Source organism: Parasteatoda tepidariorum, chromosome 10 (assembly GCF_982258835.1).
Source record: "Parasteatoda tepidariorum strain Cologne lab strain chromosome 10, Ptep-v5.0, whole genome shotgun sequence".
Taxonomy (NCBI): domain Eukaryota; kingdom Metazoa; phylum Arthropoda; class Arachnida; order Araneae; family Theridiidae; genus Parasteatoda; species Parasteatoda tepidariorum.
In genome coordinates this window covers 24,398,330-24,414,967 of record NC_141764.1, presented here as the reverse complement: position 1 = coordinate 24,414,967, position 16,638 = coordinate 24,398,330, and the positions used below count along the sequence as shown (strand labels likewise).

At 33.7% G+C, this 16,638-nt stretch overlaps 2 protein-coding genes across 2 annotated transcripts; both read right to left on the bottom strand.

Annotated features, from left to right (window-relative positions):
* Positions 1-11,255: 11,255 nt before the first annotated feature.
* LOC147802450 (uncharacterized) lies at positions 11,256-13,250 on the bottom strand. The gene has a single exon (XM_087152701.1). It carries the CDS (start codon positions 13,248-13,250, stop codon positions 11,256-11,258), a length of 1,995 nt encoding a protein of 664 aa, XP_087008827.1.
* Positions 13,251-13,268: 18 nt separating this feature from the next.
* Positions 13,269-16,412, bottom strand: LOC147802449 (uncharacterized). Its single transcript, XM_087152700.1, has 3 exons — positions 16,037-16,412; positions 14,880-15,799; positions 13,269-14,798 (listed from the first exon to the last, which is right to left on the bottom strand). The coding sequence occupies exons 1-3, from the start codon at positions 16,410-16,412 to the stop codon at positions 13,269-13,271; spliced, it is 2,826 nt and encodes a 941-aa protein (XP_087008826.1).
* Positions 16,413-16,638: the final 226 nt, after the last annotated feature.

The window sequence follows — 16,638 nt, the reverse complement described above, 5'->3', positions numbered from 1 at the left end:
CGGAAAATTAGAGTCGCGATGGCTCAGGGGATAGAGCTCTCACCTCCCAATGACGCGATAGGGAGCTGAATCCTGACTGGTTGATTCGGCTGGCACTGATCACAATGCAGACGTAAAAATATCCCCAGTGGTAGACATTTCTTGTGTAAGATTCCCCACGATGTAGAGATAACCATAGGTTTTCGTAGTTGCAGATTAGTTCCATCAAAATTTCCTCCACGAAGACTAGTTTGCCGCAATGCTTGATACAAGAGTTCACTTGTCTTCTTTGTTGGATTCAAAATTACTAAACTATGGACTTTAAATTTAGCGACCACAACCCCAAAAATAGGTCAGCTGTTCAAAACAGGTAATAAAATAAAATAAATATTTAAAAGATTAAATACTAATAAATTACTCTTACGTAAGAGTGTTTTATTTTTACTTTTGAAATATTTATGCTTATTTCGTAATGTTATGAGTAAAAATATTTATTTTTTCTTGAAACACCTAAAAAAACTTATTTTGCCACTTATTTATAATACAAAACTGGTCTATACCCTATTTTTTTCTTAAAGAATTATTTTTTCCATCAACACATATTAATGATGAAGATGATGGATGAAATGACCCTCTACAATTCATCATCATTTTTCATCACAACAATTGTTTCGCGACTCGAATAACTTTGGAATTGTATGAGATCTATTTTTCGAACAGATGATACTCGTATTTCATTTCAAAAAGATATCAAGTTTGTTTAAAAGATGTCCACTTATACTAAGTTTTAAGACATATTTCGTGTTGAATATAATGTTTCATTCATTCAATACAGTTATTCAATTGAAATATTTAGAGCAATAAAATTTTTACCTGAGAAAAACAATAGATGTAAACATTTTCAAAAGATCGGGAAAGTAAGAAAGAAAAGTGTGAAATGATTACTATCTTTTATTTAGAATTTATGTTCGGGGAAAAACACCACTTCCATTTTTCAAAGTGAATTTGTTTTGATTTATATTCATAATTCGAAAGCGTCCCTATTTTAAACTATAGTCGAACCCCGATATAGTGAACTCCCGGATATAGTGAACGAAATGTTCTGTCCCGTGTCTTGCTATACACGGATAATGTTATTTTTTGTGCATATAGTGAACCAAAAAAGTGAGGAAGTTGGATATAATGAACTTCTTCTGATTTTTAAAAAAAAAATTTTTTAATAATTTTGAAAAATCTACGCGTTCTTTCACAAAGAAAGATAGTTGATTTTATACATAGAACACTTTCGCCTGCTAAACTATCGTGAAAATATTGTAAAAGGAGTTTAAAAAAATAATATAATATAAATAAACTAATTTTGCGGGATTTTTCCAGTTTTTAGGCATTATTTGAAATTTCCCGATTTAAAAAAAGTTATTTTTTTATATAGGATCCTTTAATACATCGAAAAAAACATTAAATAAATAATAAAATGTAAAATAAACAAAAGAGATTTTTTTAAAAATTGACCACAGCCGGGGTTCGAACCCGCGCCTCCTCGCTCCAGGCATAAGTCAGTTGCACATGGTCTTAACCGTTGAACCACGCTTATACGGGGATAGTGCTACTACATAGCTTCAAGTACCCTCTCCCTGTTAGCTAGACAAAAGACTTAAGGGGCCATTGGGGGCCCCCTAATTGATACAATTGATGACAAAATAAATACATGTACCGATTTTCAAAACCATCTATAGAGGGGAATGTAACGATAAACATTTTTTCTTGCTTGTTTGTTTTATCTCACTTTCCCATCCCTAAACAAACCAAGCAAATGTTTCCAACCTAGGCAGACGATGCACCTGTAAGGTGTCAGTGGGATCAATATACATTTTCTGTCAGAGGGAATGAGTAATTATTCATTAATGGTCAAAGGGTTGAACACTAATATGTGTTGATAAGGTCCTCATTTCAACTCCTTTTTGCTCTCAGTTCAGTTAAAAAAATCCTACAAACAAGTGTCTCAAATTTAACTATGGCGAGCAGTAAACGTAAAATGTTCTCCATTGATGATAAAATGGGCGTAATCAGAAAAATTGAAAATGGATGCAATCAAGCAGATATTTGCAGGGAATATAAACTATCCAAATCAGCAGTTTGTAACATATGGAAAAATAGGCAATTAATAATCTCTGCTCCTGAAAAAAATTTAGATGGCAGAAAAAAGTTGAGAAACGCAGATCACAAGGATGTTGAAGAATCATTACGGAAGTGGTTTATCAATAGAAGAAGCCGCAATCTTCCAGTATCTGGACAAATGTCGATGAATTTGGTAAGCAATTTTATAAGACTACTTTTATGTGCTCGAATGGCAGGTTAGACAGGTTCAAAAAGCGGAATAACAGAAATTCAGGAAAAATTTATCTGAGAGTCGGGAAGTGTTTCCATATCTGATGTTGAGGATTTGCTCATCCTCTGAAGATTACTAATTATTTTTTTCACAAGACGAAGAGTAATGAAAAAAAAACATTTTTTGCTACTACATAATAATTTTCAGTAATTTATTTGAATGATGTGTAATAAAAGGAAAGAGTTTGGGAACCATTAGTTAAATTGCCTGCGTAACGGATAGTGAACTTCTGGTTATAGTGAACCAAAATTTCGGTCCCTTGAAGGTTTTCTACAACTGGGTTTTACTGTAGTTTCCTAAAAAGTAAAAGGTGGTTACAACTATACTGAACTATACTGACCGTACTCAGAGAATAGTAGTCCCATTTCTACTGATGATACCCAAACGGAACTTTGTTTAGGACACCACAGCGCACTGTGAACTTGGCTTGCCGAACAACACTATTCTATAGCTACCTGTTCTTTGACTTGACTTTCCAGACGGTGATTTTCTGTATGGTTAGTTGCATGTTACATCAGTGTCACATGTTACATTATGTTATCAACCATTTCTAATTGGTTGCCCTTCCTGTTTTTCAAAATCATCGGTGTTTTGTAAAAAAATATTTTTCTCAGTCTCATAATTTTAATCAATATTTCTCTATGGCTCATCCATGCCAAGCATCTCGCTTTTATGAATCAAATATTTTCTTAATTAGCTTCGGACTTATACCACTTTCCAAATGGACGACTTATTCCACACTCAAAAATAGTTTAACGTATTTAGTTATTTTAGAACAAGCATGCGTGAAATTGAAAGATAGTTGAGATGCTTGATAAATGAATAATTGAACGTATTTAGATATTCTAGAACACGCTTACGTGAAATTGAAAGATAATTGAGATGCTTGATAGTTGAATAATTGAACGTATTTAGTTATTTTAGAACACGCATACGTGAAATTGAAAGATAGTTAGATGCTTAGAGATAGTATTTGTACATATTTGCAATCCTATCCCTAAGCATTCCACATATTTGCGTTGCATTACAAAAATAATAGAGACATTTTACAAAGCATTTGGGTTTATACTAAACTATAAAAGCTTCACAAAACATACGCAATCAGGGAATAGAGCAGGCACCTTCCAATAAAGTGTCTAGGTTCGAATTCCAGCGATGGCTGGTTGATACGAATTCCGCTCTCGGTTCGCACCGACTACCGAACTGACGTAAAATATCCTCAGAAGTAGACGGATCATGAGTTAGAGTTCCCTTGCAGCCAGGCTAGTTGGGAGAGGTTTACGTGGTTTTCTTTTTCATGTAACGCAAATGCGGGTTAATTCCATCAAAAGGCCCTCCATCGAGTCAATTTTCTCCCAATACTTAATCCAGGAATTGTCTGGTTTTCTGAATTGGGTACAAAATTACAAGACTACGCTGTTAAACATTGGTAGTTGTAAAATCAAAATTGGATCGGCTGTTCAACGTCGGCTGTAAAATAAAATTACATCATATAAACTGAGGTAGCTCAGGGGATAGAGCACTTGCCTCCCAATGAGGAGCCCCTGAATTGAACCCCAGAGATGGCTGTTCGATACAAATTCCGCACCCTGCTCGCACCAACCCCAGTGTTGACGTATAACATATAATCTCAGGGGTAGATGGATCTTGGATTAGAATCCCCTTGTCTCCAGGATTACCGTAGGAGGTTTTCGTGGTTTCTCTCTCCATGCAACAGTAGGCGGTTTAATTCCGTAAAGAAGTACTCCACGAAAGCTAGTTTCTCCCAATGCTTGATCCAAGATTTGCTTTCTTTCTGGATTGGGTTCAAAGGTACAAGGCTGCGGAGTTGAACATTGATAGACGTAAACTCCGAACTGTTCAGCGATAATTATAAAATGAAAATAAAACTACAGCATATAAAAAACAGAATCATTGTGATCGCTCTGAAAATTTGAGATGAGAAATTCGCAGACAAATTTTAAATCGGGGATAAAAGTTTAAAACATTGTTTTGTAAATGTATTTGACAATGTAATAAAACTTCTATCATTGACCTAAAATGCATTAAAACGATAATTTTATCAGTGCAACATAAGAAATAAATCATCTTAAAAGTCTAGTTCCATGATCCGTTCTCAATCTTTTGTTTAAATCCGGTTTCAGTTTTAACAAATTTTACTATTCTTATAAAACTTTCTCGCTGTCACAAATTTGCACCTCCTTTTCAACAACTTTTAATGCATTAAATTATAATGCACAGTAAAACACTAAATCGTTATTTCAGAGTGCTAACTAAATTCGAAATTCCCAAAATCGTATATCTCAGCATCATAATTAAATTTAAGAGAAAATTTTAAACTCAATTGAAAAATCTGTCATACAAAAAGTTATTGCTTAAGAATAAGAATTATTGACTGATTCCTCAATGATTTCAAAAAGTTAAGAAAATTCGTTTAGAATATTGGAAAGAATGTACCATTTTCGCCAAACTTTAAAGTTTTAAAATGGGAATTGGCTTCAAAAAGTATGGAGAAAAAAAAACGTAAAAGTCGTTCGTCTAAAATCGTGAAAACTTCTTTAAAAAAAAAGGTGGAAGTGTTTTTCATCTACGTTGTAATGTGCAAAATTTCTTTTAAAGAAATAATAGACTTTTTATCAACCATCTCGGGAAAAGTTTCGATTTAAAAAGGAATATAATCGGATCTCAAAATACGACATAAAAGGGATTTCTAATCGGATCTGAGAAAATGTGAAACTAGCATTTCAGATTTATTCAAACTTTGAGAGAGCTCCGGCAATCTACCCACAATCTACCTTCAACCAATCTGATCTTCCGGTAATCTACCTTCCATCTAAAAATATGTAAGTTGATTTAAAGTGCGTAAAAACTCTCTGAATAACTTGAGACTTAATAATCGTATTTTTACTGTTTTTGTAGGTTTTACTATAGGAAATGCTTAAAAAACCGTCTCGCTCGTGGAATATATTTCAAAGAAATGTATCAAAAACAGAAACTTACTGAAACTGAATATATGACTAACGAAAATAAACTATCCTTGCTGACGAATCTCGTCTGATACGAGTATATAGCTATCTATTCTGTTGCCAATCTAGTCTGATTTTTAAAAAAAAAATTGAACACGAATTTCCATTCCAATTATTGAAAAAAAGGCAGTAATTTTACTTGTATTGTGCTGTCAACTGCATACCAGTTGTCAACTACATACCATTTAAAGGCAAACACGTGGAAGTACTTAATTTTTTGCCAGTAACTTTGTCGTTTGACGTGAATTTCGGTGCGAGAGTTTGATCGAGCTCTACTGAGCAGACAGAATGAGATAAGTCTTTGAGGACGAAATTTTAAACTTGGCGCAGCATTCTCCAGCGATTCTTTCAGCTATACATGCCTCTCCATACGCAGCACGAATGTCACTAGCAGCTTTTGCAGCCTTAGAGATTTGATTAGAAGCAAAAGAAAAGGTTACGAGGATACTGAGTTTTTACAACCTAACGTTCCATTTAAAATGAATTAACTTGAACGAAAGAGAATCCGGTAGAACAAAACACCCTCTTTCAAAGGATTTATAAGATTAAGGATAATTTAATGACATGCGAAATATTAAAGTTTTTTAAAAAAAATACGTCAGGAGCTTTACTGCAATCTCAGTATTAAGTATTTAATACCCTTTTCTCGTATCGAGTTCATATATTTTTCTAAATGTTGTCCCGAAGGTGACTGATAGTAAAGATACTGTTCCCAATGGAACACCGAAGTCAAGCAACACTGTCTGCGGTTAGTAAGAGGGTGAGTGAACACTTTGATCAACTTGCGTAGGGACCGAGGGTGCGCTGTATTGGTCCTCGTTAAACTGTTTTACGGTAAAGTGCTCGACTTGAGTCGGTCGTTGGGATACCAAAGCAGGGGATCCCTCCCCACTGCAGAGGATCAAAATTGCGATGGCATGTCTTCGGATCATCCTCACTGATATTCACCAACAGCCCATTGAGCAGCTCTAGTGAGACGTAAGTAAAGCAACCACCTATCTAAATGCGAAATTTTAAAAATGAAAACAAAAAATAATCTTCAAAACTTAATTGCACACAGTACATCAAGTATTTGATAACAAACTTTTCGGAACCAATGTAAGAGGAATACTTATTTTTCTAAATACACTGTATATTAAGCACTTTAGTGTTGCCCGAACAGTCTTCACTTGACACTAGTAAGGGATTAATAGGTGCAGATAGAAGGTGTGAAATTTGACATTAAAATTTATTTTTCCCGTGAAAAGTGTTAGCCTTTTATCTGGCAAAGTCGGATTACCGCAATAAAGAATGGGGAATAGCCGTAATGAAGAAACGTGGATGATATTGTGGCGTAACTACCACTGCAAATATTAAATACCAATTTACTAGTATATAAGACATGTTAACTTGATTCAATACTGAGGTACCGTTTGATAGATGAAGGTTGACATGGTGGTAAGCATGCTCTCCCCATATTGGTGACTCCTACGTGATATGAACTCGTCAATCACGCCGATGAAGTAAATACAATTCTCCCGGATGATAAATAAAGAGAAAAGCATAATGAGCGATAGATAAATAATTAAAAATAAATATATATTAAATCAACTAGTGGTATTCATTCATCGAATTCTATCAAAGATAAAATTCCGCAGCGGAGCAATGTGGCGCTACTACCACTACAAGTATCAAATACCAATTTAGTTGTATATAAGATATGTTAACTTGATTTTATATTGAGGTACCTTTTGATAAATGAAGGTTGACATGGTCAGAGGCATTCTCTCCCCATTCTATTTGCTAATCAGAAATTAAACATAACCTGATGAAACCTATAAATTCAAGGTCTATATTAGCAATACAGTACAATGTAGAATACTTCAGCTTCTTCAAAGCGTTGAATTTACGTCATATTAAAGCAATAAATATTGAACATGACATATGTTTGTATAGTTTAACTAACGGGATATTGTAAGAAAAATGATAAATAAACTGAAATTTTTGAAAGGAATAACAAAAGGAAAAGTTTTTTTTACTTTTTATGTAACACATATAATAAAAAATAATTTTTGATGATAAGATATATATCTAATACCTCACGCGTAATACCATAAAATACAAACTACTAAGAAAAGAAATCAAACTAGAGGTCTTGCAATCTGAATGATCAAAATATTAAATTGATGAAAACTAGCACAAATGTTTAACAAAAAAATTATGAAATAAGCGTATATAATATTTTCTGTGAATATTACGCATGCACTGAATATATGGTATTGTAATTAAATAAACTGTACACGTTTAATTACATTTTTTGTCTTCAGCGAAAAAAGCCTTATTATTTTTAAAGTAAAATGTTATAAACTCATGGAGCAATGCATTCTACATAACTAATTTGCAAAGATAATAAATAAGTAATAAAAACTCACTTGACAATCATAATTATTCGCAATTATTTTGAAAAATTGATGAATCTGGTCTGGTTAAGAGCGTTCTTAAAGCACTATTCAAATTTATAAAGCACTATTCAAATATACATGTTTAAGTTAAACACAAAGCATTAGTTACAAGTTCACACTTCGTGGAATTATTTAAAACTAACCAATTGTAAATTGTAGAATAGTGCGACAAGCTCTTTACGTAAACTTACTGCTCTGTATTTCGATTAATGAGGCTAGATAAATAGCAAAAATTGCAGTGTTTGTTTCTTTTTGTTGTTTGTTTTTGTTCATTTACGTCACACTGGAGCTGCACAATGGGCTACTGGCGACGGTCTGGGAAACATCCCTGAGGATGATCCGAAGACATGCCATCACAATTTTGATCCTCTGCAGAGGGGATGGCACCCCCGGTTCGGTAGCCCGGTGACCTGCACGTGAAGTCGAGCACTTTACGGTAGAACAGTTTAACGAGGAACAATACCGCGCATCCTCGGTCCCTACGCAGACTGATCCAAGTGGTCACCCACCTGCACACTGACCGCAGTCAGTGATGCTTGACTTCGGTGATCTACTGGGAACCGTGTCTTAACGATCAGTTCACTGCGGGACGAAAATTGCAGTGAAAAGTCAGAAACGATCTATGGCTTGGAAGAATTTGTAAAAGGATTGAAGTTAGGCCCAAGGTTTGAGGTAGGTACTTAATTTACGTAGAACTAGAGCAGCACAATGGGCTATTGGCGACGGTCTGGGGAATATCCCTGAGGATGATCCGAAGACAGGCCATCGCAATTTTGATCCTTTGCAGAGGGGATCCGAAGCTTGTGAAACAAGCTACCGACATCAGTAAATGTTTAATTGAAGATATAAAGAGAGGTCGAGATCTTTATGAGCATAATGGGTTAAAGGATATTCCAGGAGCAAGCGATTGTTCGTGTCTACACCTCCGCAGTCCGGGCTTGTAAGATTTAGTTCTGAGCCTGGCGATTAGAGCATCAAGGTTTCGGCAGCTAATGAGGGGACGGTAGACCTGAGATCCTTACAGGCCTCCCCCTCCCGGCCACTAGTTCGATCCTGACGGATTATCGTTTTGGTGGAAACATGAAAATTTTTTGCGAATTTAAAAGAAGAGATGTCACTTAAAATTGGGAGAAATATTTTAGCAGAGATTACGGTTGTCAGTGTTCAATTCCACAGCGTTGTAATTTTGAACCCAACCCAGAAGACATGGAGCCACCTGGATCAAGCAATGGGACAAACCAGCCTTCGTAGAGGATTTTTTAAAGTAATTAACCCGTATTTGCGTTACATAAGGAGGGACATTTTAAGCCAGTACTATAGTTAGTGCGATGCTGGGGAAATTCGTATCAACTAGCCACCGCTGGGAATCGAACCTGTGTCCTCTCTTTGGGAGGTGAACGCTCTATCCCCTAAGTCAGTGGCTCTATCAACCAACATTTTAGCGAAATCTAGGAATTCTCACAGGAAATAAAAATTAAATGACGTTATAGGGAACAATATTTAAAAAATATTTGGTTTTAATCATGTCATTTTTTTTCACTAAAAGCATAAAAAATCGTTCTATACAACGTTCTAATCAAAACACAGTAAAAATCGAGATCTATTCTATTATATTCTATTATTCCATTCTCTGAAGTTTGAATAATCGATTGACATTCGACTAATCAAATGACGGAAGTAGAAGGGAGAAGGAAGGAGATAAACTTAATTAAGACTTTGTAATAGGCGTAACGATATCTAATTATCAAAACGACATAATATGTCAGGCCAGCTTTTCGCTTTGTTAGTTTAGTGGCCACCTGCGTTTTTAATGAAGCAAGAAAGAGGAATTTAATTAGTTTCAAAAAAACTTTAGTTGTTTAGATGAAATAATTCAACGTTTCATCAAGGTTATTAGTTGTTGTGCTTTTCTTAAATTTTTTAGTACTGGTAAATCAGAAGGAAGCGAGCAATCCCGAGAGAAGGCAATTTCATTACCATTATATTTTGGTTAAAGAATTCGAGGGAATTTGTATTTAAAATTTGAGTTTTTAAAATTAAATTTAGGTGTAAAGTTTCACGCTTTTTAATAATTTTAATCTTATATAATTGATTACAAATTTTAAAAATTGTATCATAGAAAGGTCATTTTTATTATTATTATTATGTTTTTAATTAAAAACTTAAAGTTTCATGGAATTTATATTTAAAATTTCAGGTTTTTAATTTAAATTTAGATTCCATTTTTATATTTTTTTCATATTTTTATAACTTAATTATTATCTCGTATGCTAGATCACAAATTTTTGAAATAGTGGCATAGGAAAGTCAGTATTATTATCATTATGGTTTGATTAAAGTATTAATATTTTCAGAAATTTATATTTGAAATTTCAGTTTTTAATTTAAGTTTCTCTATTTTTAGTCCATTTATTTTAATCTTGTGAGTTGTATCACAAATTTTAAAGATTGTAAGTCAGTTTTATTATCATTATAGTTTGATTAAAGTATTAATATTCCAAAGAATTACTTTAAAATTTAGGTCGAATTTTAGGAAGGTCACGAGAGAGAGGAGGTCATAGAATATATATATATATATATATATATATATATATATATATATATATATATATATATATATATATATATATATATATATATATATATATATATATATATATATATATATATATATATACATATATATATATATATATATATATATATATATATATATATATATATATACATATATATATATATATATATATATATATATATATATATATATATATATATATATATATATATATATATATATATATATATATACTAGCTGACCCGGCAAACGATGTTTTGCCATATGAATTATTTCTAGAGTATAAAAAAATATCTTATATTATATAAAACGCTAATACGTATGTATGTATCAATAAAACCGATGATATTTCTTTTCTCGCGTTGGCAACAGTTTTCATTTTTAATTGATAGGATTCGGCGCGCAAGAGCACGTAGTGAGCATCATATGGCTAATCTATATTATATAAAACGCTATTACGTTTTAATTGATAGGCTTTGGCGCGCAAGAGCATGTTGTTGCAAACGGTTCTAAAACTTATCCAGATTGCATGGTTTATAAATGCTAAAGATTGCGTTTGAAATTATTAAATAAAGTACGAAGAATTTACTAGGACAAAACATTTATTATAAATAAAACAGGTAATAACTAACGACAAGCACATAACATAAACGTTCCATGAAAATTATAAAACAAAAACCAACTGATGCCACTCACAGCTTTTAAAAATAACTAAATAATAAATAATGCCGCGGTGGCCAAGAGTATCATTTTCAACATTCTCCACCCTTGCAAAATAGGAATTTTGCAATCTATATAATTTAATTTTAAAATTTAACTTTAAAGTTCAACCCAAAATTAATAGTTCATAAGTTGAGTTTTTCAGGAGGGTGAACTTCTCTTCCAAAACGTGTTTTTTTAATGACCCTTGTAATATTTTTTCCACATTGAATACGGGCTGTGTTATTGTCTTCCCCTTGAAAACTTTGGCTATTCTTTTCATTGCAGTCTGCAGAGGAAAATATATCCTTCTCAGAATTTAATTCCAGTGGGAAGAGACGCTGAATAGGTCTATGAATAATTCCCGTTGATGTCTTTAATTTCACCAGACGGATGATGTTGTCCTTCCCTGGTATCATTTCTATCACTCGACCTAGCATCCAGTCTATTCTCTTTTTGTTATCATTTCCAATGAGAACTATGTCATGTATCTTGATATTTCCTCTCTGTCCCCTAGGAGTGTTACGAAGAAAGCCTAAGTATTCTTTCTGAAACCGTTTTCTGAGTGTTTCGCTGACACGCTGTAAATATTTCCATCTTTCAGTCAAACTTACAGACTGAATCTCATCCAAGTCTCCAACACCATTACAAGATAAGCTTTGGATAAACATAGATGGTCTTAATGTTACTAAGTCTTCACTATCTTCTGAAACATAGGTTAGTGGTCTGTTGTTCATCAAAGATTCGCATTCGCAAAGCAAAGTTAAAAATTCTTCGTATCCCAGGCAGGCATGACCCAAATTTTTCCGAAGAACATCCTTTAAAATCTTAATCAACCTTTCCCAGAATCCACCCCACCATGATGCTGTGGGAGGATTGAATTTCCATTTTATCTTCTGTAAGGCACTCTTATTTTCTATTTCAGCCCAATCCAATTGCTGTAAAGCGTTATTCAAACCAACGAAATTTGAACCATTATCAGAGTAGGCCACTTCAATTCTACCTCTTCGAGCAATAAAACGACGGAACGTTTCCATAAAGGCATAGGTGCTTAAGGAAGTAATCAGTTCAAGATGGACGGCTCTAAAAATAGCGCACGTGAAAATCACTATCCAAGATTTTACTCTACCTTTCAAAAAAATAGGACCAGCTAAATCTACACCAGTCACTTGAAAGGTTTTCACCATTTTTGTTCTGTCTTCTGGTAACGGTGGAAGAGGTACTTCAAAAGACTTGACGGCATTTCTCTGACAAATTATGCATCGTTGTACGACAGATCGTATGGTTTTTCTACCTCTAATAATCCAAAATCTCTCTCTGAGGATAATCAATAAGGTCTGAGTTAAAGCATGCTTGTACTCTAAGTGTAGTTGTTCAATCATACGCAGCACTATCAGATGTTTTGACGGTAAAATTATCGGAAAGGTATATTCTTGTGAATTTTGTGAATCCAGAACTCTAGACTTCATTCTTAAAATACCATCCTCGTCGAGAAAAACTTGAAGGTTTTTAAGATCTTTCTTTCGCTGTTCTTCATCGAAGGCATCTTTCTGTATTATATAAAATAATGTTTTTTCAGCCTTTTCAAACTCTTCATTGGATATGTTTTTCTGATAAGTTTGACTTCTAAAATGAGTAGGTCGGAATCTCAACATCAACATGGTACGTACAATCATGGAATATTTTGAAAATCTATTACCCAATTCCGAAAGTATTGTTTCCATGTTGGTATTTTCGGCTAAAATAACAGTTCGCCTCCTTTCTCTATCAATTTCGTCGATGTCATAATCAGGGTCAGATGATGGCCAAAACTCGGGAGATGTTTTCAGAAATTCAGAACCAGTCCACCACTGTGATTTTAGAAGCTTTAAGGGAAAACAACCTCTCGACAACAAATCAGCAGGGTTTATAATTCCTGGTACATGTTTCCAAACACCTGATTTGCTGTAATCCTGTATTTCTCTAACTCTGTTCTCGACAAATACAGACCAATTATTTCGCCTTTTTATCCAAGATAAAACAACTGATGAATCAGACCAAAAGTATGTGTTCAAATCTTTTATGTCTAAGGATTTCAATGCTAATTGGTGTAATCTTACACCGAGTACAGCAGCCATAAGTTCAAGTCTAGGTAATGTCATTTCTTTCAATGGTGATACTCAGGATTTCGCCAAGATAAGATACAAAAGAACTTCTCCTTTTTCCTCTGTACGTAGAAATATGCAAACACCATAAGCAGTTTTGCTAGCATCACAGAATGTATGTAACGAGCTTGACGAGTTTATGATAATTCTTCTTGGTAAAAGACAGTCCTTTAAATGATGTACTTCATTAGTCCATTTATTAAACTCCCCTAGAATTTCTTTAGGTAAATCCTCATCCCAATCAGTTTTTAGTTTCCAGGTTTTCTGTAGAATAAATTTTGGGATAAGAAGTGCTGGCGCAGTCAAGCCGATTGGATCGAAAATTTTCTGGATACTCGATAATAACATTCGTCTTGTAGTTGCTCCATTCCAACTCTCTACCCGACATCCCAATTCATCTGATGGACGGTACCATTGAAGACCCAATACATTTTCAGGACAATCATCTACATCTATGCTACTTTTCCAGCCTCTAAGATTAAATCCGGCAGAAATGATCAACTCCCTAACATTGTCAATATAATGTTGAATTTCATGTTCTTCAGATACACCTGTGAGACAATTATCCATGTAAAATGTTCCTTCGAGTGTTACGGCGATCTGGCTCAAATGATCAGGTGGGTTCTTTAGCAAATCTTTCAAACAGGCAGAAAGGAGAAAAGGAGAGCTACAAACTCCAAAAACTACTCTGCAGTGTCGAAATTCAACTATATTATTATTTCTCCACCAGAAAAAACGAAGGAAATCTCTGTCTGAGATGTCAAGTTCAATTTGTAAGAATGCTTTCTCAATATCTGAAGTTAGTCCTATAGGAAACTTTCTGAAGTTTGTTAAAACTAGTGGTATTAAGTCTAACAAATTCGGTCCAACTTCTAGGCAACCATTTAAAGAAAGTCCATTTTTATCTTTGTTAGAAGCATCAAACACTGGCCTAGTCTTGGTCGTGCTACTATCCTTAAATACTGCCCGATGTGGTAAGTAATGAGTTTTTCCCCAACAGTTTGGCGTAGGCACTAACTCGATTATCCCTTCATTCAACCACTCATTGATTACATCATCATAATCTTGAAATCTTCCAAGTTTCTTTAATTTTCTTGATGTAAATTCGAGTCTTTTCAAAGCAGCTTCTCGATTGGATTCTAGAGGAATATGATCGTTAACAAAAGGAAGACGCACAACATAGCGACCAGTATTATTTCGTCTGGTAGTTTGCTCAAAAAACTTGGTTACCTTCTCATTTCTTTCTTCTTCAGTAATTATTTCTACAGGATCTAAAATACCCAATGTTTCTAACTTCCAAAATTTAGAAATTTCAGAGGAGCATGTCATGGAAGTCAGTAAGGTAGAAATTTCGAAATTGGAACCTTGTTTGCTACCAATTAGAGTCCATCCTAGAGTGGTTCTGATTGCCAATAAATTCTTATCAACCGAAACCATATCAGGAGTAACAATTTTTGTCCAAGCATCAGCTCCTAGTAATATTTGAATGTCTTCTATACTTTTGGCGTCTTCAACTGAATAATCACTAAGAACTATATTTTTATTCTTGAGCAAGTTATAAATTTTCTCATCATTAAATTATGGTATAGTAGTACAAATTTGATCAGTGCCAATTAATTCAAGTACCAAATCAGATTCAGAATCTTGAGCTGACAATTGAACTTTGAACAAATTATGTGTCATTAATGGTGTTTTCTTCCCACCAAATAGAACTTGTGATAACGCAATTTTCCCGTATGTAACCAATTTACAATCTCTCGCACATGAGTTTTTAATGTAACTCTTTTGAGAGCCAGAATCACATAATACTCTCACAGGAATCCTTTGGTTAGCAATAACAACATGTGCAATCAAAGTTTGTAAATACGTAATCGAACGATTAGATGAAGTGGATAAGGTATTTGCAATTTCCGGTTCTTTTTGGTCAAACTTCGTAAGATCATGATTAATATAATTAGGACACATAATTGGGTAATGCGTCTTTTTGCACATTACGCATTTCACAAGAACTCTACAGGTAGATGAGCGGTGACCCGTTCTTAAACATTTAAAGCAGGTCCCTTTCTTTTTTAACATTGCACTACGTTCTTCAAAAGATGAATCTAAAACGCTAGCACAATCCTGTGAATTATGAGTTGTTCTTGAGCAGAAAATACAACTCCGATCTTTAAATTGAGAATTTCGGGCTGATACTAATGTAGTAGCTGTTGGGATATCTCTAGGTTTATTTATCCTAGAGCTACTTTTAGTAACATTTTCAAGAGAGTTCTTTCTTAATTTTAATCTCTCTTCACTTTCAACTTCAACTTTTAAAAAGTTAAGCAATTCCGTTAAGCAATCGGAATGGTCAGCCGTTGAAACATTTTTAGAAACACGATAGCGATCCCATGTTTTAAAAGTGATATCTGGTAAAGCTGATTCTACCAAAGGAAACAGCATGGCTGCATATTTTTCTTTCGTTACGCCCAATGAATCCAGAGCTCTAAGTTGGGCTTCTAAAGAATCATATAATTCAGCTACAGACTTTACACTTTCTTTCTTTAATACTAAATTTAAAATTTCGCGTACATAATATTCAATTAAAAATTCATCCTTCCCGAATCTTGATTTTAAAAGGTTAATCGCCTTTTCATAATTTTCTTTCGAGGAAGGAAAATTTTCGACTAATTTATAGGCCGGAGAATTTGGTTTCATGCATTGGAATAAATACTCAAATTTATCCTCATTTTCCAGATTATCATCATTATGAATTTTTGAAAACTGTGACCAAAATCCAATCCAACCCTTAAAATCGCCATCGTATTTCTTCAGCTCAATTTTTGGTAATCGTACTTGTCGCTTACTGTAGATAGACAAATGAGTATCCAAATTACTTTCAGGTTTCTCTAAAGACTTAATTAATTCCTGAATCTTATGAAATTTAATAGAATACTCATTTGAATTCATTAGTTTTTCTTCAATTTCGGCATCATTAACGTTTTCTTTCTTTAAAAGATCATGATAAATTTTATCGTCTGCTTCTCTTAGAACTTTAAACTTTTCCGTAAATGATAGAAATCTTGCCGAAATATCTGTTTTATCTTTAATTTCACTATCTAATAATTTAATCAGTGAATCATATTGTTTTGTAAAAACTGACCTTAAAATTCTTCGTTCCATAACGCCAATCTTTAGTTCAAATTCAACAAGCACATAACATAAACGTTCCATGAAAATTATAAAACAAAAACCAACTGATGCCACTCACAGCTTTTAAAAATAACTAAATAATAAATAATGCCGCGGTGGCCAAGAGTATCATTTTCAACACATGTAGTGAATATCATATGTCTAATCGGGTGAATTCTCACCGAATTATCAAGAAAATTCTCACAAAATTATCTTC

Bases quoted from the DNA above. Each gene is read 5' to 3' on its own strand.
- LOC147802450 (XM_087152701.1), bottom strand. From the start codon at position 13,250: ATGACATTACCTAGACTTGAACTTATGGCTGCTGTACTCGGTGTAAGA.
- LOC147802449 (XM_087152700.1), bottom strand. From the start codon at position 16,412: ATGGAACGAAGAATTTTAAGGTCAGTTTTTACAAAACAATATGATTCA. The intron at 15,800-16,036 runs GTTGGATTGGAT...TTTTAAATTTAG, and splicing joins ATACGATGGCGATTTTAAGG to TATTAAAGAAAGAAAGTGTA. The intron at 14,799-14,879 runs GTACTTGAATTA...AACTTGCTCAAG, and splicing joins AAGATTCTGAATCTGATTTG to AATAAAAATATAGTTCTTAG.